This window comes from Bos mutus, chromosome 5 (assembly GCF_027580195.1).
Source record: "Bos mutus isolate GX-2022 chromosome 5, NWIPB_WYAK_1.1, whole genome shotgun sequence".
Classification (NCBI taxonomy): Eukaryota; Metazoa; Chordata; class Mammalia; order Artiodactyla; family Bovidae; genus Bos; species Bos mutus.
The window spans coordinates 113217590-113244064 of NC_091621.1; the positions used below are offsets into that span (position 1 = coordinate 113217590).

Sequence of the window (26475 nt, forward strand, 5' to 3'; positions counted from 1 at the left end):
GGACGCGCGCCTGACCAGGCGGGGAGGCCGGCAGCCCGCGGCTCGGGCCGGGGAGACGCACGCGCGGCACCCACGTCCGGCCGCGCGGCGTCGGATGCTGCGGGGGTATCGAGAAGGATCTGGAAGAATCTGGCTAGACCGGGGGGACGGGAGGGGGAGGCCGGGAGAACGAGCGGCGGGGGCGGGGGCTGGCTCCCGAGTCCGAGGGTCTCGGGGCCGGGGCGGGGCTAGGCGGCCGGCGGGAGGAACGAACCAGAAACCACCTTCCGCAGGAGCGCCCTGAGCTCCAGAGCCTGAACCCGCTCGGCCGCCGGCGCCTCTAGAAAGTTCTCCCCCCACGTCCCTCGCGGCCGCCCGGCTCCTCCCAGCCCCTCCCTCCGAGGCGGTGGGACCAATCGCTCCCCCGGCCGCCCACGACCCCACCTCCTCCTCCGCCCGCGCCCGCGCCCGAGCAGAGAGGTGCGCGAGCCCCGACCCGCTGCCCGCACCGCCGCGCACACTCCGGCGCCCGCTGCCCGAGAAACGGCGTGATGACCGCCGAGGAGACGAAGGCGGCCGAGAGCGGAGCGCAGTCGGCGCCGCTGCGCCTCGAAGGGGTGGACATCAGCCCCAAGCAGGATGAAGGGGTGCTTAAGGTAAGGGGCAGGGGGCGCCCCGGGGTGGCGGCGGGGGGGTTCGGGCACTGGGAGCGCCCCAGTATCTGGCCAGGGCTCGGACGGCCGCCTTTCAGCCTCCCGGCTGGCCGTTGAGCAGGCCATGCAGCCGTGGCCCTGCGCATCGCCTTTCTGGCCAGGCTGCCGGTTCAGGGCGGGAGGGCTGCCACACGTTCGGAAGGGGAACATCTGGGCTGAGGCTCCCCAGGCCTGGGAAGGGTCCCTGAGCGCAGCGCCTGCTCTGGCTGCGGCATACGCCGGGAGGGGCGCGGCTGGGGGCGGACGCGCTCGCGCGGGGGGCCCGGCGGCGTGCACCGCCCCGCTGCGATCTGCGACCCGCGGCCGGCTTCTTCCCGGCCGCCGCTGCCGCCAGGGAGCACCCCCACCCAACCGCAGCCGCCTGCGTCTCCGGGGTGCGGAGCTTGCCGACCCCGGCAGTTAAACATTAGCCAGGACGCGAACAGGGTCCCGGGAGTTATTGCCTGGCCCGCGCGGGCCTTTGTGCGACTTGGCGCGCGGTCCTGGCGCCCTCCGCCCTCTGGTCACCCCTTTCCTAAAGGCTGGGACCCGGCTAGGTCACCCGCTCGGCCATGCTGTCCCCCCCCCCCCGGCCCCGGTGCATGCCGGGACCTGTAGTTCACCCACTCCCCGCCCGCACCGCACCCCACCCCACTCCCCCCCGGCCCGGGGCCTTCTTGAGCGCGGGGTGCGGGACTGGGAGGAGGTGCTTTGGTTGGGCGCCGTAAACCGTGTTACGGCTGGAGGAGCCAGGCAGCAGGGCGTCGTGACCCGGGTCAGGACAACCGGCCGCGGTTCGGAGCAGGTTCTGCGCTGTCCAGGATGGCGAAATCCTAGCCCGGCTTCGTTCCTATCTTCACCCAGTCTTTCTGCTTCTCCTGGCTTCCCGCAGCTCAGCCCACGTGTGCGTGTGGCCAGGGCAGGTTGGAGACCTCGGCGAGCTTCTTAGCCGTTTCAGAAACGCACCTGGCTGCTCTCCCAGTGTGCACGCGGGCTTCCAGGGAGACCCCCATTTCCCCTTTTCATTCTCCACACCACCTTTTCACTTTTCTGTTTACTCAAGTGCATGTGCCTTGCATCGTGGGAGCTTTCCTTTAGAGGGTAACTTGCACACTTAACCAGGTAGACCACCTTTTTATAAACGCTAAAGAAGAGAAGCAGGTTCTTCTAAACACTGGGAAATATTCTGGCCCTGACTTCAAGGACTGCAGTAGCCTACCAGTCAGGAACGCTCAAGTCCCAGGTCAGAGCCTAGGGCCTCCTGCTCAAAGGCCCTTGGCTCACTTGTAAGCTGGTAATTGCTCTTAATCTCTCCTGGACTTTCTGGTTTCCCTCTTCTCTCTAAACCAGACCTGATTGGATGACTGGAGTTTAGGAAGCATGAGGAAATGTAGCATAAATACTTTCCCCTTTGCTGCTGATAAATTCAGTGTTTTACTGGTTTAGTCCTGTAACCACTCTGATAGGGTTTATCATCACTACTTTACAAATGTGGTCAGTTTAGAGAGTTAAAGTGACTTCTTTAAGATCGTAACAGCAAAAATGATCTCAGGTGTTTTGTCTCCAGTGTTTCAAACCAAGTCATGTCATGGTCCAAGAAAGGGAGGTCAGTTTAATTCTAGCCAAAGCCCACAGCAGAGTCATTTGATGATGGGTTTGTTGAGTTACTTGCAAGGAGGCAGAAGAGACCGTTTACATTCTGGCCAGAGGCATGCGAACAGTCATGGTTCCTCTCTGTGTCCATCCCCAGGGACTCAACCTTTTCTCCTTCCCTTCCTTCCAGGTCATCAAGCGAGAGGGCACTGGCACGGAGATACCCATGATTGGGGACCGAGTCTTTGTCCACTACACAGGCTGGCTGCTTGATGGCACCAAGTTCGACTCCAGCCTGGACCGCAAGGACAGGTTCTCCTTCGACCTGGGGAAAGGTGGGCATGGTTAGCAGGCTCTTAGGACTGGGGTGTGTGCGCTGTCACAAACAGAAACCGTATTCTCAGAAGCTTAAACAGGGAACAGCTTATTACAGTTCTTTTTTTAATTTCCACTGTCCTGAAACTATTGATTTTTTTAGTCTCTCATTGCCTTGATCACCTTCAAAAACCTTGCTTCCTTTTCTGGGGTGGACTGCCTTGTTTTCTTGAACCTCTTTATTTCAGAGTTGAGTGATTTTTCTTTTTTTTTTTTTTTTTGAGAGGTCTGAGACCCGATACCATTTATCGCAACCAGATTTTCTACCTTCCTGGTCCCATTTCTAAATAGTACCCAGCTTCCCTTTGGGCATGGGACAGTAAGTCTCTCAGGCCACTGTTTGAACCCAGAGGGAGATCCCTGCCAAAGAGGACCTGTTTCTTTTCTGTACCTACAGGGGAGGTCATCAAGGCTTGGGATATTGCTGTAGCGACCATGAAGGTGGGTGAAGTGTGCCATATCACCTGCAAGCCAGAGTACGCCTATGGCTTAGCGGGCAGCCCCCCGAAGATCCCTCCCAACGCCACGCTTGTGTTTGAGGTGAGTGTCCAGCCACAGAGGGCCAGGCAGAGAGCCAACCTTATCTCAGCCCAGGGTCTGGCTGCCCTCCAGCCCTTCCTGCTGCTTGGAGACAATGTAGCCAAGGCTGAGGGCCTGCTCTCAGGGGAGGGAAGACAGGGAGTGCTCATCACCTACTGCTACTGCCAGAGAACTGTCAGTGGGCAGGTTTCAGTTGGGGGGAGGTGACCGCAAGCCCCTCTTTCAGACTTCAAGCAGCGGGGTGAGGGCTTGAGGCCTATTCATCTCGAGAGGGGTGCTCAGAGGGAGGTGGACCAACACGAAGGAATTGGGAGGTCACAGGCTCCATGCAGTCATGACTGACAGTGGAGAACATTGGTGCCCTGGAGATAAGATGCGGGCAGAGATGCTTCTCGCATGGGTCGAGGCAAGGGGCAAGCCTTTGCTGAGAAGATGGAACTTCACTGTGTTAAGACTCACAGATGGTTGAGCCCTACGCAGTGGAGGCTTGGAGAATGTTGGAAAGACTAGTGAGAGATGTGGGGTCATTTCTAATGCCTGTCGGATGGAGCTTGTCTAGCAGCTGAATTAGGACCATCTGGAACATGTGCTTGTTCTATAGGGCAGTCATTAAGGAGACTGATAGCAAGGTCGAGACCAGGGCCGCTCCTGAGAACTTAGCCACTTGGTCCACTCCTGGTGTGGCTGCCTGTGCAGTCAGACCTGCTCTGGCCCTTACTAGGGACTCTTGTGGGAGAGAGGGGAGCATGGATCCTTACATCTTGTCCCACAGGTGGAGCTGTTCGAGTTCAAGGGTGAGGACCTGACAGAAGAGGAGGACGGCGGAATCATCAGGAGAATACGGACGCGGGGGGAGGGCTATGCCAAGCCCAACGAAGGTGCTCTCGTGGAGGGTGAGGCTCACAATCTGGGATTCTCACTCGGGCTCCGCTGTGCAGGGCCTGGGTGGCTGTGGGCAGGTCCATACCTTTCTGTGATCCAGCTTTCTTATCTGTAAAGTGAGGGATTGAACCACATTCTCTTAACATCCCTCCATCTGAGAATGCAGAAAGGCATCTGGGGAGTAGGAAGGGACAGGGCAGGGGGGTGGCTGGGGGTGGCTGGTGCATCCCTTAGTCACCAGCCCACTCAAATCCAGTGCATTGTCTGTCTGCCACGCCAGTTGCACTGGAAGGATACTTCAAGGACCAGGTGTTTGACCGGCGGGAGCTCCGCTTTGAGGTTGGCGAGGGGGAGAGCATGGATCTGCCCTGTGGGCTGGAGAAAGCCATCCAGCGCATGGAAAAAGGAGAACATTCCATTGTGTATCTCAAGCCCAGGTGAGGCCAGCTCTGGCCCAGGTGTGGGCAGTCTGTAGAGCAGGTGGGCGAACTGAGGTCAGATCTTGTCCAGGTGAGTTGTAGAGCCAGCCTGTATTGTATAGCCAGTTGTATCCTCCCCTGCCAGCAGTCACTATGTGCTGGTCACTCGGCACAGACACCTCAGGACCTCTGTTGTACTCAGGAGCGTGGCCACAATCACCCACATCTTTTTGAATCAAAACCTCATCTCTTCAGTTATGGCTGTGGCAGATTACCTTTCCCAGCCCAAGATTTTCATCTCCTGTTAATTGAGTCGTTACTAATGTTTGTTGAAACATACCTACTATGTGCCAGACACAGTGCAGAAAATTCCTTGGTGTTCAGAGACATTGTTCCCACCTTCTAATGGCTCTCTGCTCAGGGAGATAATCGTGCCAGTGCGTAATGTGAGTTACTAGAATGATGTGTAAGATGTAAGAGCCCAACTAACTGTGTGAAGAAGCATCAGGGAAGATTTTGCCAAGCAGGGAAGTTTGCACCAAGACCAAAGGGATGGGGAGGGCACTTTGCAGGAAACCTTTTAAGTATGAAGCAAGTTAAGAAACGACCTGGTGTTTTCTTGCCACCACAGATATGCTTTCGGCAGTGCTGGGAAGGAGAAGTTCCAGATCCCACCAAATGCTGAGCTGAAGTATGAAATACATCTCAAGAGTTTTGAGAAGGTGAGTTCATTCAGGGTCTTCCCTGCACCACCTCGGACGTAACTCCTTGGGGCGGCTGACAGCTTGTTTTTCTCCTTTGGGGTATGGCAGGCCAAGGAGTCCTGGGAGATGAGTTCAGAGGAGAAGCTGGAGCAGAGCACCATAGTGAAGGAGCGAGGCACTGTGTACTTCAAGGTGAGCCCGCAGCGAGGTCCTCAGACACTCCCAGGGTGGGCTCTGCCACGGCAGCGGGCTTTCTGCCAGGAAGTGGACAGGCTGGTACCTGCAGCTGTCACCAAGAGGATCTGAGCTGGCTGGTCGGGTTGGGGCGGGGCGGGTCATGACTCTCATACCCCTGGGTCACTGGTGTCCACGGGCTGTGACAGCCTGGGGCCGCCGAGCCTGTGCTGGGTGCCTGAGCCTGCCCCCGCTTGTAGGAAGGCAAGTACAAGCAAGCTGTGCTGCAGTACAAGAAGATTGTGTCCTGGCTGGAATACGAGTCCAGCTTCTCTGATGAGGACGCAGAGAAGGCGCAGGCCCTTCGGCTGGCCTCCCACCTCAACCTGGCCATGTGTCACCTGAAGCTACAAGCCTTCTCCGCTGCCATTGAGAACTGTAACAAGGTGAGGCTCCTTAGGCGGGTGAGGGCGGTGTGTCCAGGCAGGGCTGGGTGCGCCCCCGGTGTGCCTGAAACTTGGCCTTGGTGACTAGGGCAGGGGAGGCAGGATGGAGCTGTGGGGCTCTGAGGTGGAGGCCCACAGGCAGCAGTGTGGGAAGCAAGCGGGTTTTTGGCTTAGTTAAGGTCAAGGACAAGGGCACAGAGGCGAGTGGAAGCACTGGTTGGAGGAACCAGTCCAGCATTCTCCCCTCCTGGCCCTCTGCCTCTCCCTCCTGTACCCGCTTTATTCTGAAGGGGGATGGGCTTCCCTGGAGGTCCAGTGGTTAGGACTCTGCGTTTCTATCCCTGGGGCGCGTGGATCCCTGGTGGGGAACCAAGCCATGAGCCACATGGTTCCCCTGCCCCCCAGAAAGAGAAGAGCGTGTTAGCGTCCAGGTGGTTTTCATCTGAAGGCCCGTTTTCCTGTGTGCCTCGGCTAAATGAGGTGCCTTCCTAGCCTCAGGTCCTTTCCACGTGGTGCCCAAGACCTGTTCATCGGGGGTGGGGCTCCTCTCACCGGCAGTGACTTGGGAGGATCTGAGACTTTGCTGCTGCTCCTCTGTGTGTCTTAGGCCCTGGAACTAGACAGCAACAATGAGAAAGGCCTCTTCCGCCGAGGAGAGGCCCACCTGGCAGTGAATGACTTTGACTTGGCACGGGCTGACTTCCAGAAGGTTCTGCAGCTCTACCCCAGCAACAAGGCGGCCAAGGCCCAGCTGGTCGTGTGCCAGCAGCGCATCCGCAAGCAGCTTGAGAAGGAGAAGAAGCTCTACGCCAACATGTTTGAGAGGCTGGCTGAGGAGGAGACCAAGGTGAGGATGGGCAGGGTGGACGGGAGGAGGTGCCATCACCTGGTCCCGTGCCAGTCTGTGTGTATCCCTGTGTGTTGTCCCTGCTCAGGCCCTGCGGGTTGGGAGCTGGATGTTCTGTTGTGCTTCCCGCCCTGTATTCTCTGTGCCCATTAGTAAAACACAGGTTTAAGAACCTGAGGTTTAAAGAGGTGATAGTTGGATTCAAAGTGCATAGAAGAGCCTGTAGTAAAAAGGCTGCAGGGCAGGCAGTGCTCCCGGGTGTAGGGCAGCAGGCGCTGCCTCCTGCCTGTGCCTCGTGCTTCTTGGACGTCACACCTGAAGCTCATTTACATCAACGTGCAAAAGAGCTCATGTAGTATTTCACTGAGTGGGTGTATCGTATCTTATTTACCCTGTTCCCTGCTTCTTAGTCTCTGTGTTCTAAGCCTGCACTAACAGAAATACAATACAAACCACATTTCTAATTTTAAATTCCTAGTAGCTGTGTTTAAAAACAAGTAAAATAGGTGAAGTTAATTTTAATATTTAATCGACCCAAGGTATCTAAATATTTTAACACGTGGCACTTCAAAATCCAATGTGTATTTTAAACCAGTTTGAACTAGCTATATTTGAAGCGTTCAGTGCCCTGCCATGGCCAAGTTCAGTTTTCCGTAGTATTGCAATAAACGATGAGTCCCTGATTCTGTACACGCATGCACAGGTGTGTCTGGTCTCTGTAATTCTGTTGGAAGTTCATGTGTACTATTTTTTATGTGGCGTGCGGGTTTTGGGTACAGACTCCGTGGTGTCAGTGTGCAGGGCGATTACTTGAGTACAGGCAGGTGAGTGGGGGCCTGGAGTGACAGTCAGCTTTCTCGTCAGGGGAGAGGGCCAAATGAGAACTGGTGTTGACGCCCTGCCCCTCTTCCCTTCTCACAGGCCAAGGCCACAGTGGCTGCGGGAGACCAGCCAGCTGACGCCGAGATGAGGGACGAGCCGAAGAACGACGTGGCTGGGGGCCAGCCTCAGGTGGAGGCGGAAGCATAGCCTTGCCCCAGCCCTGTCCCCATGGCTGCCTGCCCGTCCCCCCACCCTACTCCACCCTGTTAGTTTTGTACAAACTGAAGAATTTTGAGTGAATTAGACCTTTATTTTTCTATCTGGTTGGATGGTGGCTTTGGGGGAAGGGAGAGAGGAGCAGGCTGGGGGGTGGGGGGGTCATTTTAGGTGGTGTCTCCCCTCCCCCCACTCCATTCCACGTGAATGAATGTCCCTCCACACGCACACTCATCAGAATGTTAATTTATTTTGCTTCCTGTTTGCTGTGTCCATTTTTCAGATAGTAGAAGGGGCGAGTGGTAGGGATGTGAGGTCCGACAAGAAGGCAGGGTGGACAGGGAGACTCCTCCTGGGCAGCCACTTCCCCTCCTCCCTCCTCCTGGTCCGTTTCCAAACACGCGGCCTCCATGTGGGTGCTAGGGGCATGGGAAAACCACTGCTGTGCCCGTTACCTCCACTCCCTTCCTCCTCAGCCCAGTTGTTGCGGCTGATGCTGTCTTCTGGTGTCATGGTGACCACCCTTGTACCCCCTCCTGTCAGTGTCCCTTTTCAGCCAGGTCGCATCCCCACCCCCTCAGCCTCTTCTCTGCACGTTGCTGAAGGTCCAGGCTTGCCTCAAGTTCCGTGCTTGAGCAATAAAGTGGAAACACTAAAAACCTGGGTGTCGGGCAGCCCTTTCTCTGTTCAGCCTCAGGGTGGGTGTGGGCGGCTGCACGGTTGGGGCAAAGCTCAGGGAGCCGCCCACCTTGTGCCCAGCCCCACCTGCAGTGCAGCAGACTTGTGCAGCGGTCTAGGAGGGCCTGCTGGGCACTGCGTGGACTACAGCAGGGCCTGCGCTGAAGGCCTGGCCAGGGGTTCCCCACATCCCTCCCTGCAGCAGCCTGGCAGGTCTTAGTAGTTCTGGTTTTTCTTTTCCTAACTGCTTAGGAAAATATACAAACATCTAAACTTCTGGGACCAAACTACTGAGTTTGCTTTGAGGTTCAATGTTTTGGCTTCTGCCTAAGCAATTCAGTAGAGTGTTCAAGCTTTCTTGGCTTCCTTACAGAGTGAAACCCCTGGTGTTAGCAATACCTGTCACCTTGTACACAAGGGAACAGGGACGAATAGTTACAAAGCCTGACGGCACTGACAGCCGCTCGGGCCCACTCTCCAGCTTGCTGCTGCTAGGATGCTTCAGTCGTGTCCGATTCTGTGTGACCCCATAGACGACAGCCCACCAGGCTCCCCCGTCCCTGGGATTCTCCAGGCAAGAACACTGGAGTGGGTTGCCATTTCCTTCTCCAATGCATGAAAGTGAAAAGTGAAAATGAAGTCGCTCAGTCGTGTCCGACTCCTAGTGACCCCATGGACTGCAGCCCACCAGGCCCCTCCGTCCATGGGATTTTACAGGCAAGAGTACTGGAGTGGGGTGCCACTGCCTTCTCTGCTCCAGCTTGTTGCCTGGCCTCAATGGGGGGAAAGCTTGTGCTGCTTTCTCGCCGTGCTTTGACCCATGGCTTTTGCAGCATTCCAGGGCTCTGAGAGAAGCCAAGGGGCACAAGTGAGGCATCACATGTCTTGTCCAGATGCTCCTGACTGCAAGCCAGAGCCTGTGTGCCTTTCTGCCCCTGTGTGGGCTGTCCATTCCTTCCTGCACCGTGATAGAGTGCACGATATATGCCACATGCCTGTACAGTTACTTCCAGGAGGACTTTTCTCCATTCTTTGTCATGGTGCAGGACTCACTTGTGTGTGGAAAGGTTCACCAAGCCATAGAGCACAGCTGCTGCTGGAGCCAGAACGAAAATTCGCCTGTTCTCTGCCAGCGCCTCTGCTTGCTCTCTGCTGGGGTCACAGCAACGCCCTGGGCTTAGGGTTTGTGTCCTGGTGTCATAGCCCATGATACAGATAACCCTCGGTAAGCACTTGCGATATAAACCCAGCCCTAAACCAAGAGCGTCACACAGATTAACTTGGATCATTGAAACCATTCCACAGAAAGAGGCATTGCCCCGGATTACAGGCGAGGAAACCAAGGTTCAGAACTTGAATGGGAAGAAGGTCTGCCTGGAATGTGAGATGACCTCTTAACCAAATCCAGAGTGGCCTGAGGTTCATGAAACCTTGGGCAAGTTGAACCTCTGCTCATCTGCAAAAATGGAGATGGGAAGAAAAAGTGTGAGGGTCCTTCCACCTCTGGGTGCTTCCGCAGGATTCTAAGAATTTGAAATATAACTGGGAAAGAAAAACTGCACTCAGAACCCTGAACTGGACAAATTCTGGTCTATGTAACATTAAAACTGTCTTCTGAAGATGTTTTACTAAAGCAGTTAGAAGCCTTTAAGGTTAAAGATAAATGCACCTCCTACTCCATTCTGCTCTGGGTCAGCTGCAAGTGCGTCTGCCAGGCAGCTGCACCCTCCTCACCAATGCCTAAATCTTTCCATGCAGAAAATGTGGAGTAGACAGAACTAGTAGCAACCAGGCCTTCGCGGTTCCTGCAGAGTTAAAGTGGTCTCTGGAAAATTTTAAACAGGGTTTATCTTGTTCTGGTGTTGGTCTGAACATCACGTTCTATAGATTTTATCTCCTGAGTATCTGCAGTCCTGGTTCCAGCAGCCTCCTTCCAGCATTGCTGTGGGGCCCCCCCACCCACCTCTGGTCCCATGAAAGGCACCCCAGTGTTCCCTTGAGCACCAGGGACCCTGCGTGGCAGATAAATCTCTATAGGCTTAAGCCCCGACCACACCTTCCCAGCCCATCTGGGCTGCAGGTCACCCCATGGGGTGGGGCCAGCCTGCCCTCCCAGCGGTGGTACGCTGGACTCCCCTCCACATCAGTCTGCATGAGAGGCTCAACTGTGTCCACTGTTTCAGTTGGAAAAAGAACAGATGAAAGACATTTTCGGTAGGACTAGTAACAAGGAGTTCCCTTTCAGGAAACTATTGCTTGAAAATCAAGAATTACACCATAGAACCTTTGATGCCTTACTCCTGTCTTAAAGACCAGCCTCCCCTGTCCCTGACCACCTGTACTTGCAAAGTTGCTTCAGTCGTGTCCGACTCTGTGAGCCTATGGACTGTAGTCTGCCAGGCTCTGTGGGATTCTCCAGGCAAGAACACTGGAGTGGGTTGCCATTTCCTTCTCCAGTGCGTGAAAGTGAAAAGTGAAAGCAAAGTCGCTCAGTTGTGTCAGACTCTTTGCGACCCCATGGACCACAGCCTACCAGGCTCCTCCATCCATGGTATTCTCCAGGCAAGAGTACTGGAGTGGGGTGCCATTGCCTTTCCTCTGACCACCTGAGCCCTCCTCAAAGCCAGGTAACCCTCAGGTGGAAATGGCAGTGGGCTCAGGGCAGTCCCGAGAAAAGCCAACGAAAGAAGACATCTCTGTTCTCTTTCTGGAAATCGTTATGCTGGCTTTACCGCCCGAGTTCCCCAGCTGCTTGCCAACCTCTGATAATGTGGATGCACCAACAATCCTTAATTCTGAAACGTAACAAAACCTTATTAGCATGTAATGAACAACACTAAATACACTGCTTTGGGAGGCAAACAGGATGTGAAAGATTTACAAAGTGGTTCTAAGGAGGAATGACCAAGAAAAATCAAGGCCTTTAGAACTCCGAGAGTCCCCTGACTAGAGGTGAGGACCAGTCATACCTGTTCCCCCATCCAAGACACACACATTCCTCGAGATCTCCAGTCTCAGGTTCCATGGTGAGAAGTGCCTCACACAGAATGTGGTTCTGGGTTTGTTTGCTTTTTTTCTTTTTGAGGTGAAATTCACATAGTTTTACCCATTCAAAGGGAACAATTCCGTGGCACTTAGTCCAATTACAATGTTGCATGACCACCTCAATCCAGCTCTAAAACATGTTTACCATCCTTTGCCCATTTCCTCACGTTTGGCCTTCAGTGACAAGAACTACTCTTCATCCTTCAGTTAACGGGCAGTAGATTCTTGAACGGAAAAGGCAATGGCAACCCACTCCAGTACTCTTGCCTGGAAAGTCCCATGGACGGAGGAGCCTCATAGGCTGCAGTCCATGGGGTCCTGAAGAGTTGGACACGACTGAGCAACTTCACTTTCACTTTTCACTTTTATGCATTGGAGAAGGAAATGGCAACCCACTCCAGTGTTCTTGCCTGGAGAGTCCCAGGGATGGGGAAGCCTGGTGGGCTGCCATCTTTGGGGTTGCACAGAGTCGGACACGACTGAAGTGACTTAGCAGCAGCAGCAGAGTCTTGGACAGCAGCCCAGACGGGTTCTGAGAGCAAAGCCTTCCTGAGCTCAGGATCCTAATAGGGCCAGACCTGTGGTGGTGGGGGGACTCTGAGTAACCACGTCTCTCAGAGCACAGCTGCCTGCACTGTTATTCTGCGTAAATTCTAGGTCAAGTCAAGTCTGAGGGACAGGTTTCTGTGCTTCAGGGCTCTAGAACCCTCCGTGTGCTAAGGTGCATCATGAGTCAGACTGGTGGAGTCTCACACTGAGCCCACTGGAAGCTCTGGCCGTGCCCTCTGGATGGTGAGCGGCTCTGGGTCTCACATACAGGAAGAGATTTCTTGAAAGCTCCCGTCTCTTACTGAGCATCCTAGGTCCACACCCTGAACAGAACAACCCATGTCTACTCGGGGAGAAGTGGACAGTCTCCCGGGAAATGCTTCCCGCTTGACGCACCTCCCCTTGCCCTGCTATTAGCAGGTTTCTACTGAAGCTATTGTTTGGCTATTGGTTTGTAGAGAATATGCCACCCACACGAACACTGCATCCAAGTCATCTGACCAAGAAGAAGGCCTGGTTAGGCAGCACTGGGGAGGAAGCCAAAACCCACGCTGAGAGTGCCTGTCCTAAAGGAGCTGAGCTCTAGATGGTGCCAGTGGAGACCCACCAATCATCTCACCAGAAAGGGCCAAGAACAGGAGTCTCCTTGTGGAGTCAGGGCTCTCCTTGTGGAGCCAGGCCTCTGTCCGCAAGGCTCTGCAATGCCGGGGCCTGTATTCCACTCGCTGTGACTGTAACACTTGGTGCAGTTAAAAGTAACTGACAGAGAAGGGAGAGGCGTGGCAGGGGTGGGGTGGGGGTGGGCACTGATTCATGCTTTATTTCCGGAGACCTATCTTTCCTTCCTTTCTAACTTTATTTGGCTCTCTTGACAAAAGCCAAGAGGCAATAAATCCAAGTTGTAATCACAGTAACATGACCTTCATGACATGACAGAGCAAACAAAAACAGGCACCCCGGCAGAGAAAGGTCAAGAACAATAAGCCCAAGTGATGAGGAAGATAAACCAAGCTCCTGTGGGTGCTGGGTCAGGGTACCCTTTAAGAGAGCTGGGTCAGGTCAGGGCACTGGGTGACTGAGGTGAGGTGATCCTCAAGTATTTTGTCCCGGGTTATTTATTATTTTACTATTTCACTGAAAGAGCTGGGAAAAAAAAACAACGGAGTTATACATACAGTGAAAAACACAATTCAAAACTAAGTCTACATTCAGATATAAACGTTTTGAAACTGGTTGTTTTTCCGCCCCTTAAACCTGGTGGACGCTTAGGACTGGAGCCAGGATGCGAGGACGGAGACGTGGCAGAGCCAGGTGAGCAGCACACGCGCCCGCCATAGAGGAGGTGGGCTTCCAGCACTAGGCACACATGGCGCTCCTTGGAAGGAAAGCTATGAGCAGCCCATGCAGCAAGTTAAAAAGCAGAGACATTACTTTGCCAACGAAGTAATGTCCGGTCAGAGCTGTGGTTCTTCCAGCAGTCATGTAGGGATGCGGGGTTTGGACTATAAAGAAAGCGGAGTGCCGAAGAATTGATGCTTTTGTGGTGTTGGAGGAGACTCGAGAGACCCGTGAACTTCAAGGTGATCTAACCAGTCCATCCTAGGGGAAATCAGTCCTGAATATTCACTGGAAGGATTGATGCTGAAGCTGAAACTCTGGTACTCTGGCCACCTGATGCGAAGAGCTGACTCACTGGAAAAGACCCTGCTGCTGGGAAAGATTGGGGGCGGGAGAAGGGGACGACAGAGGATGAGATGGTTCAATGGCATCACCGACTCAATGGACACGAGTTTGAATAAACTCCAGAAGTTGGTGATGGACAGCGAGGCCTAGCATGCTACAGTCCATGGGGTCGCAGGGAGTCGATATGACTGAGTGCTGAACTGAACTGATATGTGTGTGACCCAGGGCCTTTTGCATGGACCTTGCATGAAACAGAAACCTGAGGGCACTGTGCCCAACATCTGTCCAGATTGCCTCCTCTTGCTATTCTGACCAGTTGCTCCCTGTCCTCATCTAATGAGCCATGAGAGCCACAGAACCTCTAGGACAAAAGGTGCCACCCCTCCCCAGCTCCTGGGGCTTTCTTCCACTGTGTCAGATGATTCCACTTCTCCAGATAAGTCCCTAAGTTGTGTCTGACTCTGTCACTCCTATGGACTGTATCCTGCCATGCTCCTCTGTCCATGGAATTTCCCAGACAAGAATACTGGAGTGGGTTGCCATTTCCTACTCCAGGGGACCTTCCCAACCCAGGGATCAAACCTGCATCAGCTGCATTGGCAGGTGGATTCTATACCACTGAGCCACCAGGGTGAGGTAGATATCCTTATTTTTACAATGTTGACTCCTGAAAAACCCATGTGTAGATTAGTCTGGGCCTGCTGGCCTAAACCTGAAAACCCACTGAGCACCTGCAGAATCTCACAAATAATACTTTTGATGCTCTGACTGATGAAGCCCAAAGAAAGGCTGCACTGGATTCAACATGGAAGGTTTCACTCCAAGTCTAGACTTGATGGGGATGTTCCATTTACACTACAGATGGAGGCCCCTGAGGAGGGCAAGAGCTTTGTGCTGAAGCGCCAGACCAGACCCAGAATCCCAGCAACCCTGATTTCTAGCCCGAGGACTTTTCTGGGAACTCTGGCAGTCAAATACAGGATGTGGGTTTTTGCTCAAACAATTCTGGTTTGACCCACCTCCATCACTTTCTGCCTTCCTATTTTATCTTGCTGAACCTGTTTTTTTCAATAAAAAATCTGGAACAGGCACACAAGCTCACATGCACTACTTACATGAGATAATATATGTGCAATGTGCCTTACAAGTGACTGTATGCGCTTTACAAGTGATTTTCAAACTTTTACCTACAGAGCACACCCACCATGGAAAAAAAATTTCTTTACATAATAAGCCTGTATTCACATGTATGTGTGTGGTCAGTTGCATCTGACTCTTTTCGACCCCATGGAGTGTAGCCCGCCAGGCTCCTCTGTCCACTGAATTTCCCAGGCAAGAATACCACAGCGGGTTGCCATTTCCTCCTCCAGGGGACCTTCACAATACACGGATCCAACAGGCGTCTCCTGCAACTCACGCACTGGCAGGCAGAATCTTTACCACTGTGCCACCTGGGAAGCCCTATATACATGTATAAATATATACAATTGAAACAAAGGTTTCACAAAAATAATACTTACCTTACTACTCGAGATTACTTGGCTTTTTCTATTTCATTTTTTAAAAAGCTGGTCCGATTCACTACCCTCATTTCAAGACTATCTGGATCATGGAAAAAGCAAGAGAGTTCCAGAAAAACATCAATTTCTGCTTTATTGACTATGCCAAAGCCTTTGTGTGGATAACAATAAACTGTGGAAAATTCTGAAAGAGATGGGAATACCAGACCACCTGACCTGCCTCTTGAGAAATCTGTATGCGGGTCAGGAAGCAACAGTTAGAACTGGACACGGAACAACAGATCGGTTCCAAATCGGGAAAGGAGTACGTCAAGGCTGTATATTGTCACCCTGCTTATTTAACTTATATGCAGAGTACATCATGAGAAACGCTGGACTGGAAGAAACACAAGCTGGAATCAAGATTGTCGGGAGAAATATCAATAACCTCAGATATGCAGATGACACCAGCCTTATGGCAGAAAGTGAAGAGGAACTAAAAAGCCTCTTGATGGAAGTCAAAGTGGAGAGTGAAAAAGTTGGCTTAAAGCTCAACATTCAGAAAACGAAGATCATGGCATCCGGTCCCATCACTCCATGGGAAATAGATGGGGAAACAGTGGAAACAGTGTCAGACTTTATTTTTCTGGGCTCCAAAATCACTGCAGATGGTGACTGCAGCCATGAAATTAAAAGACGCTTACTCCTTGGAAGGAAAGTTATGAGCAACCTAGATAGCATATTGAAAAGCAGAGACATTACTTTGCCAACAAAGGTCCGTCTAGTCAAGGCTATGGTTTTTCCTGTGGTCATGTATGGATGTGAGAGTTGGACTGTGAAGAAGGCTGAGCGCCAAAGAATTGATGCTTTTGAACTGTGGTGCTGGAGAAGACTCCTGAGAGCCCCTTGGACTGCAAGGAGATCCAACCAGTCCATTCTGAAGGAGATCAGCCCTGGGATTTCTTTGGAATGAATGATGCTAAAGCTGAAACTCCAGTACTTTGGCCACCTCATGCGAAGAGCTGACTCACTGGAAAAGACTGATGCTGAGAGGGATTGGGGGCAGAAGGGGACGACAGAGGATGAGATGGCTGGATGGCATCACCGACTCGATGGCTGGATGGCATCACCGACTCGATGGACGTGAGTCTGAGTGAACTCCAGGAGTTGGTGATGGACAGGGAGGCCTGGCGTGCTGCGATTCATGGGGTCGCAAAGAGTCGGACGCGACTGAGCGACTGAAATGAACTGAACTGAACTGAAAGGGATGTTACGGAGAAGGCAATGGCAACCCACTCCGGTACTCTTGCCTGGAAAATCCCATGGACGGAGGAGCCTGGTGGGCTGCAGTCCATGGGGTCGCGAAGAGTCGGACACGACTGAGCAACTTCACTTTCACTTTTCACTGTCATGCATTGGAGAAGGAAATGGCAACCCACTCCAGTGTTCTTGCCTGGAGAATCCCAGGGACGGCAGAACCTGGTGGGCTGCCGCTTATGGGGTCGCACAGAGTAGGACACGACTCAAGCGACAGAGCAGCAGCAGCAGCAAAGAGATGTTACAGTTTTGTTTTTTTAAAAAACATTGTTGGAAACCACAGAGTCGTTGGTTATTACAGTTATGATTCTCAGGGATGGTCTAGGGGCTAGGAATCTTCACTGCCAGTGCAACAAAGCACGAGGTCAAGGTTATTAGGTCAAGCTCTCGAGAGCCCTGTTGTCAAGGAAACGACTCAGCCCCGCCAGCTTCGGCAGACCCGTACAGGCCGCAACCTGCGGAGAAGAGGAGTGGCCCGAGGCCCTGTCACTCAACTCAGGCTCGGGAGCCCCGCCCCCACGCCCGGCGCGCCCGGAAGGCCTGCCCCCTCGCCGAGGTTTAGCGAGGTAGGCCGCGATTGGAGGTTCAGACGTTGACGAAGCTTTCCGCTTTGGGTGGCCTTTCCGCTCGGGCGGCTGTCGAGGGGGGCTCGGGGAACATTTAGCGGGGCTTCACGGTCCCTGAGCCCTCGGAAGTGCGATGAGGTCGGTTAGCTACGTACAGCGCGTAGCCCTAGAGTTCAGCGGGAGCCTCTTCCCACACGCCATTTGCCTCGGAGACGTTGACAACGACACGGTCGGTGCATGCGCACTGGAGACGCAGTCGTCTGCGCACGCGGGGCGGAGCCAGGGGCGGGGGAGGCGGCCGGCGCCTACGTGCTGCGTGGGAGCGGATGGCGTGCCCTGCAGGCTGGGCGGCGCGGTCCGCGCGCGTGCGCACGGGCGCTAGGGGAAATGGACTGGGAGGGGCCGTGTGGGCAGGTCCGGTTCAAGGTGTCCTGGCTGCGTTGCTCCGGAACCCTGGTCCGGTGTCCTTCTAGGGGCTCGCGTAACGTGTCTGCTGCGTGGTTCAATGACTTGTGTCCAGGAGGAACCAATAAACTGCATGGCCGGCTTCCCCGCCCTTCCGTGGCCCGCTTCCCTTTCAGAGCCTCGGAAAATAAACAAGGAGGGCGTGTGCGGCTCCGCAGGAGCACCTGCCTCCCGACCCGGCCTGGCCCGGCCCACCGGACGGCTTTAAGCGCCTGGCCGGGAAGTCTTCGCCTGGCCGGCCATCCTTGGCTTGAGTTACAAGCTCAGTGTCCATCTCCCTTTCCTCTCCTTCCTTCTCCCGTCGTTAAAGTGTGTTAATACCAGTAGAACAGGCCCGAACCGAGTCTGGTGCTCGGTGAAGGCTCAGGGAAGCCTCAGCGTTGTCGTTAGTGTTGGATTGTGGTCCGAGGATTCTGCGAAATTCTGGGGAATTCAAAAGTGGACGGAACACTCCCACTGCGCGATAGTCACAATAATAGAGAAATGTCATAAGCCCATTGATTAAAATGTGCCAAGCGTTCTAGGGTGGGGGCATCGAAGGGGGCCGTGGCTGTTGAGGGTGCGGGACGCTTTTTTCCCATAATCTCTATTTCACAGTCTAAATGCAAAGCACATTGTTGCCCTCTGGCTACCTGCGTCTCATTCTCACCTCCCTGTTCTATGCTCTCTTTTCCCTGGGAATACACTCAGTTCAGTTCAGTTCAGTCTCTCAGTCGTGTCCGACTCTTTGCGACCCCATGAATCGCAGCACGCCAGGCCTCCCTGTCCATTACCAACTCCCGGCGTTCACTCAAACTCACGTCCATCGAGTCGGTGATGCCATCCAGCGGTCTCATTCTCTGTCGTCCCCTTTTCCTCCTGCCCCCAATCCCTCTCAGCATCAGAGTCTTTTCCAATGAATCAACTCTTCGCATGAGGTGGCCAAAGTACTGGAGTTTCAGCTTTAGCATCATTCCTTCCAAAGAACACCCAGGGCTGATGTCCTTTAGAATGGACTGGTTGGATCTCCTTGCAGTCCAAGGGGCTCTCAGGAGTCTTCTCCAACACCACAGTTCAAAAGCATCGATTCTTCGGCGCTCAGCCTTCTTCACAGTCCAACTCTCACATCCATACATGACCACAGGAAAAACCATAGCCTTGACTAGACGGACCTTTGTTGGCAAAGTAATGTCTCTGCTTTTCAATATGCTATCTAGGTTGCTCATAACTTTCCTTCCAAGGAGTAAGCGTCTTTTAATTTCATGGCTGCAGTCACCATCTGCAGTGATTTTGGAGCCCAGAAAAATAAAGTCTGACACTGTTTCCACTGTTTCCCCATCTATTTCCCATGGAGTGATGGGACCGGATGCCATGATCTTCGTTTTCTGAATGTTGAGCTTTAAGCCAACTTTTTCACTCTCCTCTTTCACTTTCATCAAGAGGCTCTTTAGTTCCTCTTCAGGTTCTGCCATAGGGCTAAAACATCCCACCACTCACCCCCACCCCATCCTGCCCCGCCCCTAGCCTCCTTTGCCCTGTGATGGGAAAGGTATTTTGAGGCCTCTTTGCTCTACCTCCTCTAGGGAGGAAAAAGTTATTCTCGTAAATTTGTATTATGTTTTCTGGGCTTTCACGTTTCTTCATATACTAAGCAGTATAATTTTATGAGAAAATCAAGGGAGGCATTTTAGAGTAGTAAATTACCGAAGTGACTCTAGAGATAGTCATTTTCCGTTTTATCGGATCGTCTTCTTTGTTTAAAAGGGAAGATTATATGCCTTTTCTCATAGCTTCAGTGTTACTTTTTTTTTTGAAATTAAATTGTACTTTTCTAACTGCATTGCACACTCAGTTCTGCAACATTAGGTATATTATACTACCCTTAAAAAAAAAGTTGTAAGCTTCAGAATGACAGGAATTTTTAATCTTTTTTTCCACTGCTGTATTCCCTTCCAACACCTATAATGCCTGGTGCATAATTAACACTCAATAAATGTTTGTTGACTAACTGAGGGTTGTTAGGAAAGGCAGATGTTATTATGTATCTCAAGGCAATTTGAGGGGCTTTGCCTGTTATCAATAAATGTAATTAAAAGAAGGGCAAGTAGGTGAGGTAGTTGGCTAGTGATAGGATGTGGTCCATTCAGCCTGCATGAGTGTACATAGACATTTTGTAACTGGTGCTCCAGGCCAATCTTAGGAGATTCCAGGCCAGAAAAAAGACTTTTATTTCATCCTGATAAACCATTCACCTAAAGTTTTTTACAAGTGATTTATTTCCTGCTAAGAGGGAGAAGCCAGGGATAGAATACACACGCACTCAGAGAAAACTCACTTCCTTTCTGTTAGCATTTCTGAGTGAAGCTGTGCTCTGCAGCTTGGTTCTGTAGTGTCACCGAGTGACCTCCAGAGGCCAGGGCCAGGATGGACTGCCTAGGAGCACCCATGCTGGGGAGCAGGTGGAGTACCCTGGAAGGGTCCCCTTCCAGGACGCCTGCTGTGGCCTGGGTTCTGCCCGCTGAGCGGCACCTGCTTGCTCACCACACTTAACCACACTGCTCTATGAGTCTCATCCCTGCATCTGTGCCCTTGCTGACTGAGGTCCTTCTCAGCAGTTGTTAAACTGCAAGTCTGTGGCATCTGTCTTTGGATCCCCACCAAAGATTTTTCCTGGAAAAAAAAAAAACTAAAGGGCTGATTGGGCATTCTCTTTGATTCTGATTTTTCTTTGTTTCTTAAAAAAAAGAAAAAAATTATAATTTGTCTATTAACGGAATTACCTGGCAGTCCACTGGTTAAAACTCGGCGTTTCCACTGCAAGGGGCACAGGTTTGATTTTCTAGTCCAGAAACTAAAAGATTGCTCATGCTTCACCGCATGGCGAAAAAAAAAAAATCTCTTGAGAAAATAGTATTCATATGAGGACAGGAGGGGTGTTAGATGTCCCCCTAAGGGGGAATCTTGAAAGGACATCTGGAAATAGGTTTGTGGAGCCAGTTGGTTTTCATGGTTATCCCCTTGAAAGGGCAGCCAGCCTTTGGGGAACCTCTGGGAAAGGAGGGCCCAGGTGTAAATGGTGAAGAGGCTCCAGACCCTCCTGGGAGCTTGGCCACCACTTGAGGGCACTAGAGGCCCAGAACTCAGATGCTGCCCCTCAGGCACCTCCAGTGGAGATGCAGGCACCACTGCCTTCAAGTGGTGGCTAAGCTCCCGGGAGCGTCTGGAGCCTCTTCACCATTTACACCTGGGCCCGCTTGGAGGCACCAACATCAAAAGATCTTGTTGCTAGAGGAGGGAGTGCCCCAGAGCCACCACTGTTTTTATTTGGCCTCTGAATAAGTATGAACTCTGAAGGTAAATTCCCCAAGTGTGTTAGTCACTCAGTCGTGTCCGACTCTTTGCGACCCCATGGACTGTAGCCCACCAGGCTCCTCTGTCCATGGGATTCTCCAGGCAAGAACACTGGAGTGGGTTGCCGTTCTCTTCTTCAGGGGATCTTCCTGAACCCAGATCTCCTGCAGGGCAGGCAGATTCTTTACCATCTGAACCACCAGGGAAGCCCTAAATTCCCCCAAAGTTGCATATGTGGGGTTGTTTTCAAAACTTGTCCCACGCATCAGGGTGAATTAGAAGAGCCAAAGGCAGGCAGGTAGGGCATTGAGCTGTTCAGATGTCAGGCTCTTCTGAGATGGATCGCAGATTCTGTATTGCCCCTTGTCTGAGCTGCCCTGCTCTCAAAGCCCACACACCGCTGCGTGGAAATAAACTGGGAAACCATGGCTGTGTTGGTCTCAAAATATCTGTGATAAAGTCAATGAAGATACAGATTGAGGTCTTGTGGTTTCTGCAGGGTGGGCCGAGTCTAGAAGGCCTTGCATGGCTCAGCAGGACCCCAGCCTAACCCTCTCTTCTCTCTCCATTTGAAGTTAAATGAACTGGTGGTGGGGGACACCAGCGGAAAGCTGTCAGTGTATAAGAATGATGATAGCCGGCCGTGGCTCACCTGCTCCTGCCAGGGAATGGTCAGTATTCAACCCTGGGTCCCTCCTGTCCAGGCACTGTCGAAGCTGGGGGCCCCCACCGAGCTCCCCAGCTTGTGCTCGGCCACCAGCTCCTGGTTCAGGGCTCATTTGAGTCAGGGAGGGAAGCCCCCAGGCAGAGCTTACCCAGCTGTCACTCACAGGTGCACACGTACACAGCTGGGCTGGTTTTCATTGTATGTGATGGAATGACTCCCCTAGTACTCCTGGATCTGCATAGGTTGTCCGTTGGTATGAAGTACAGTAGAAAACGGGGGCGGTCATTTGATTAGGTCTAGACACAGTAGTCTGGCTCCCTTGATACGTGTAGTTTTTGTTTTGTTTAAGCCCAAGTTGTTGTCACTGCTTTAGGTCCACATACCACTGTCTGGTACACGGGACCCAGAGCACGGTAACAGGATTAGCACAGCCTCTTGACGCGGGCCCTGTGCACGCGCTTTCAGCGAATGACGGAGTTGCAAGGAGGTCAGGGAGCACTGGGGTCCCTAGGCGCGTCCCCCGAGCCCCTCTCTATTCTCTTGCAGCTCACTTGCGTTGGGGTTGGAGACGTGTGTAATAAAGGAAAGGTAAGAAGCCCAGGGGCCCCCCGGGCTTCTCTCGGCCCACCCCCGATTCCCATGCTCTGACCACCAGCCCCCTCCTCTGCCTCGTCTCGCCCAGAACCTGGTGGTGGCTGTGAGTGCCGAGGGCTGGTTTCACTTGTGTGACCTGACGCCTGCCAAGTCCCTGGATGGTTCCGGGCACCACGAGACCCTTGGTGGGGAGGAGCAGCGCCCAGTCTTCAAGCAGCACATCCCTGCCAACACCAAGGTCATGCTGATCAGCGACATCGGTGGGCATGGCTGTGTTTGCAGGCAGCTGGGGAGTAGGAGTTGGGGCAGCAGAGCAGGGGTCAAGGGAGCTGGGGGGTTGTCAGTATTCGTCTGGGCAGTTGTTATGCGTTTAACGCCGAGTTATTGCGCTCCTGTCATAAACCAGGCATTGTCCTGGGTACTGGGGTTGCAGTAGTGAATAAAACAGACAAAGATCATGGCCCTCTTGGACATTTACAAGGTAGCGACAAAAAATAAGCAATAGAAATGGGGTAAGAAAATGAAATAGTACACTCGAAGGTATAGAGGAGATACATCAAGAAAGGGGCTGGAGGGTGTTGAGGGAAAGATGGCTGTTCTGAGAGGAGTTGTCAGGGAAGTCCCTGCTGGGAGGGGTCATCTGAGCAACAGGTCAGGGTTGAGGGGAGTGAGCCCTCAAGGTCAAGGTCAAGGATGCGGGGCGGGTACTTGGGCCAGAGGCCGTCTGGAGGGTGTTGGTAGGGATATGGGTGCGTCAAGACACTGGAGTCGTGTACCCAGGGAAGAGATGACAGCTGCAAGGCAGCTGCCTGGTTCTGGGTGTGAGGGAGGGTAGAGAGCGGGTCCCAGGCTCCAGGGGTTGGGTGGCGGCTCAGCAGGTGGGCCCGAGGTTGAACCTGATAAAAAGTGCTGGTGCTGGAGGGGTGGGGAGAGCGTGCTGGCAGGACTCAGCTGACCAAGGCAGACTTGGCTCCAAACCCGTCTTATTTTCCGGATGTGCAGATGGTGATGGCCGTTGTGAGCTGGTGGTGGGCTACACAGACCGAGTCGTCCGGGCTTTCCGCTGGGAAGACCTGGGTGAAGGTGCCGAGCACCCGATGGGGCAGCTGGTGTCGCTCAAGAAGTGGATGCTGGAGGGTCAGGTGGGCAGCTGAGGCCGGGACCGCAGACCAGGGGTGGGGAGGGGCTCCATCCTCCAGGGGACTTGGGGCTGAGGCGCAGGCGGGAAGAAGGGAAAATCGCCCTGTGACTGAGACCCGGAGGAGTTCACTTCCAGTGAGAGTCTTAGGGGAGACTGCGGGTAACAGGCAGACAGGAAAGGCCGCTGTGCTGAGTCAAGGGTGTGACGGTGGGTGTGGTGTGTCGTGGTGGGTGGTCCCCGTGGACTCTGCCTTTCCCCTGCTGCTGTCCTTGAAGGCTAAGGATGTGTCCCAGGGCTCCTACCCTCCTGTCCCGGCCTCTGCAGGCTCCCACTTCTCTCCCCAGCCCCCTGTAAGCCCCCATCCTCTGGTGCAGGTGGACAGTCTCTCGGTGACTCCAGGGCCCCTGGGTGTTCCTGAACTGATGGTGTCTCAGCCAGGCTGTGCTTATGCGATTCTGCTGTGTACCTGGAACAAGGACCCTGGGGCGACCCCCACCTCTGAGGGACCCATGGAGGGCACTCGGTAAGGGGTGTGTGGGTCTGTGGACAGTGGTGTGCCTGGCACTGAGGTGGGCTCCCAGGGCCGAGGACGGGTCTACAGTTGGCAGAGCTGCGTTGGCCGATTCCCCGCGCTGGCACCAGAGCCCCATTAAGGAAGATTGTTCTGGGGCCAGGGAGTCCGGGCCATGAGTTGTGGCAACTGAGGAGGTTCTGGGGTTCCAGCCTGGCAGCTCCGCGCTCTCTCCCCCTCTCTTGACCTTCCCCCTGGGCCAGGCGGGCTGGGCTGTCAAGTCTCCAAGCTGGTCTACACCCTGGAATCTCATACAGAGATGAGCACAAGGGGTTGGAAGAACCAGGTTCTCTTGGGCTCCCACTTAGTGCCACCCCCACCCCCTTCCCCACAGGGAGCCCCTGGCTGCCCGGGACGTTGTGTTGCACCAGACCTCTGGCCGCATCCACAACAAGAACGTCTCCACTCACCTCATCGGCAACATCAAGCGAGGTGGGGGCGGCGGGGGTGGGGTGGGGCGGCGGGTGCAGGGGTGAGTGGGGAGGAGGGCAGGTGCGGGGCCTCCCTTGGTCTCTAGCCGCCCCTCCCCACCCTCGGTGCCGGCTCTGATCTCACTTTTCCTTCTTCTGGTCCTTCCTCCCTGCCCGCCCCCACCCCAAATCCCTTCCCACCTAGGCCACAGCCCCGACAGCAGTGCCTCTGGCCTCTTTGCTCTCTGCACCCTGGATGGTGAGTCCCCCAGGTCAGCCGTGGGCTGTGCAGGGTGGGTGGTCATGGGCCCGGATATCTGCGCAGAGATGGGGTCTCCAGCCCGGCCTGCCTCTCCTCGCAGGGACCCTGAAGCTCATGGAGGAGGCGGACAGGCTGCTGTGGTCGGTGCAGGTGGACCACCAGCTCTTCGCCCTTGAGAAACTGGACGTCACGGTGAGTGGGACCTGGGGGGGCGGCCTCCTTCAGTGGGGCCACTCTCCCTCCATAGCCAAGTCTTCCCTCCTCTTAGGGCTCCCTGGAGAGGTCTGACCCCCCTGAAGTGAGCAGCACCCCCGCAGGAGGCCTCTCTCAGAGGCTCCCAGCAACCCCTACATCCGCTGTGTGGCCTTTTTCAGGGCAACGGGCATGAGGAGGTGGTCGCCTGTGCCTGGGACGGCCAGACGTACATCATCGACCACAACCGCACCGTCGTCCGCTTCCAGGTGGACGAGAACATCCGCGCCTTCTGTGCAGGTGGGATCCTGCCCCGTGCCCAGCACACCTGTCCCCTCGCTCCAGTGACCTGGGGAGAGGGGTCGTCACCCGAGAGAAGCTGCCTGTGTTCCCCGGGGCTGCCACTGAGACAGGAACTCGGCAAACACCCCCTGGGACGCCGTCCTACCGGGGTTTCCCTTCGTGTCAGGAATGGACCAGATATCTTACTGTTTTCCTTGCTTTACTGAGTTCCCAACAGAGGAGAAACAGAAAGGGGCCTTCAGTGCTCTGCTCGGTGTCTGTGGGCGGCTGGAAACTGCTGACACAAACACCCATGGGGCCTGAGCCTCCCAACCTTGTCTCCCCATCCCCGACCCCCCAGGCCTGTATGCCTGCAAAGACAGCCGCAACAGCCCCTGCCTCGTGTACGTCACGTTCAACCAGAAGATCTACGTGTACTGGGAGGTGCAGTTGGAGCGGATGGAGTCCACCAACCTGCTCAAAGTGCTGGAGGCCCAGCCGGAGTTCCGGGAGCTGCTGGGAGAGCTGGGCGTGGGTGAGACCCGTGATTGGTGGGGCTGCTGGGAGAGCTGGGTGTGGGTGAGCCCTGGGGCCCGTGGCTGCAGGCACCCAGTGGCACAGGTCCCAGCAGACCCACCAGCCTCCGTCTCGCCCTCAGATCCTGATGAGCTGCCCGCCGCCCGCGCCCTGCTTCACCAAACCCTCTACCATCCAAACCAGCCTCCACAGTGCTCCCCCGCGGGCCCCCAGGACCCCACCTAGCTGGACCGGCTTCCTGGCAGAACAAGGAGCCTTCTGAACCTCCCCGCCGCCCCCACCCCACAGCTGTCTGGCATCTGGAAGACAGGGAGTGCACATTACTGGGGAAGGATGGCGGCACCCTTGGGTGCTGGGGACTGTAGACCCCCTGGTCGTCTTGGTGAAGGAAGAGACAAGCTGCCCCTCTGCCCATTTCCTTGTGTACCTCACCTGTCCCGTCAGCAGGCACTGCCCCTCCCCAGAGCCCCCTACTCCTGTTGTTTGTGAGGAGTGGCTACACACACAGGGCCCCCTACTTGTGGGGCCCCAACTTGAAAGGAAACCAGGCTTTGGGGCCAGAAGAGTGAAGGCAGTGAGGGCCCAGCCCCCCACAAGTTCCATCTCCTGCAGCTCCAGGCGACTGACTTTACATTCCCGTAACATTCCTGTTACAGGAATGGCGAACCACAGATCTTCCACCATGGTGGGGTTACACCCTCATTAAGCCATCATAGGTTGAAAATATCGTTAAGTGGAAAATGCATTTCCCACACCCCACCTGCTGAACATCACAGCTTAGCCTTCTCTGTGTTAACTGTGCTCCAAGCACTTAACATCAGCCTGCAGTTGGACACAATCACCTAACACAAGCCTCTTTTATAATAAAGTGTCATTTATGAAAGTGTTGGAATAAAGTGGGTATCTCCTGTGGTTTACTAAATACTGTACTGAGACACAGTGGTGACTGAGTACAGAATGGTTCTAAGTATGTTGGTTGTTCACGCTCATGATTTTAA

General features: G+C 54.1%; 2 protein-coding genes across 3 annotated transcripts; both read left to right on the top strand.

Annotated features, from left to right (window-relative positions):
• Positions 1 to 298: 298 nt before the first annotated feature.
• FKBP4 (FKBP prolyl isomerase 4) lies at positions 299 to 8352 on the top strand. The gene is made up of 10 exons (XM_005907207.3): positions 299 to 635; positions 2455 to 2599; positions 3037 to 3179; positions 3952 to 4072; positions 4342 to 4498; positions 5112 to 5202; positions 5293 to 5376; positions 5619 to 5804; positions 6412 to 6651; positions 7573 to 8352. Exons 1-10 carry the CDS (start codon positions 531 to 533, stop codon positions 7678 to 7680), a joined length of 1380 nt encoding a protein of 459 aa, XP_005907269.1. The 5' UTR covers positions 299 to 530; the 3' UTR covers positions 7681 to 8352.
• An 8680-nt stretch (positions 8353 to 17032) lies between these two features.
• ITFG2 (integrin alpha FG-GAP repeat containing 2) lies at positions 17033 to 26389 on the top strand. 2 transcript variants are annotated; one of them, XM_070371739.1, is made up of 12 exons: positions 17033 to 17255; positions 21397 to 21492; positions 22035 to 22076; positions 22171 to 22342; positions 23085 to 23224; positions 23598 to 23746; positions 24129 to 24226; positions 24410 to 24463; positions 24567 to 24658; positions 24841 to 24958; positions 25302 to 25475; positions 25599 to 26389. In XM_070371739.1, exons 1-12 carry the CDS (start codon positions 17160 to 17162, stop codon positions 25700 to 25702), a joined length of 1335 nt encoding a protein of 444 aa, XP_070227840.1. In that variant the 5' UTR covers positions 17033 to 17159; the 3' UTR covers positions 25703 to 26389. The 2 variants fall into 2 exon arrangements, with proteins under 2 accessions (XP_070227840.1, XP_070227841.1); XM_070371740.1 differs by lacking the exon at positions 22035 to 22076.
• Positions 26390 to 26475: the final 86 nt, after the last annotated feature.

What these genes read in the sequence shown, in the direction of transcription:
- ITFG2 (XM_070371739.1), top strand. Translation starts at nt 17,160, where the DNA reads ATGAGGTCGGTTAGCTACGTACAGCGCGTAGCCCTAGAGTTCAGCGGG. An exon ending in AGTGGATGCTGGAGGGTCAG is followed by an intron (nt 23,225 to 23,597) that starts GTGGGCAGCTGA and finishes CCTCTGGTGCAG; the next exon opens with GTGGACAGTCTCTCGGTGAC. An exon ending in TGCTCTCTGCACCCTGGATG is followed by an intron (nt 24,464 to 24,566) that starts GTGAGTCCCCCA and finishes CTCTCCTCGCAG; the next exon opens with GGACCCTGAAGCTCATGGAG.
- FKBP4 (XM_005907207.3), top strand. Translation starts at nt 531, where the DNA reads ATGACCGCCGAGGAGACGAAGGCGGCCGAGAGCGGAGCGCAGTCGGCG. An exon ending in AGGATGAAGGGGTGCTTAAG is followed by an intron (nt 636 to 2,454) that starts GTAAGGGGCAGG and finishes CCTTCCTTCCAG; the next exon opens with GTCATCAAGCGAGAGGGCAC. An exon ending in ACGCCACGCTTGTGTTTGAG is followed by an intron (nt 3,180 to 3,951) that starts GTGAGTGTCCAG and finishes CTTGTCCCACAG; the next exon opens with GTGGAGCTGTTCGAGTTCAA.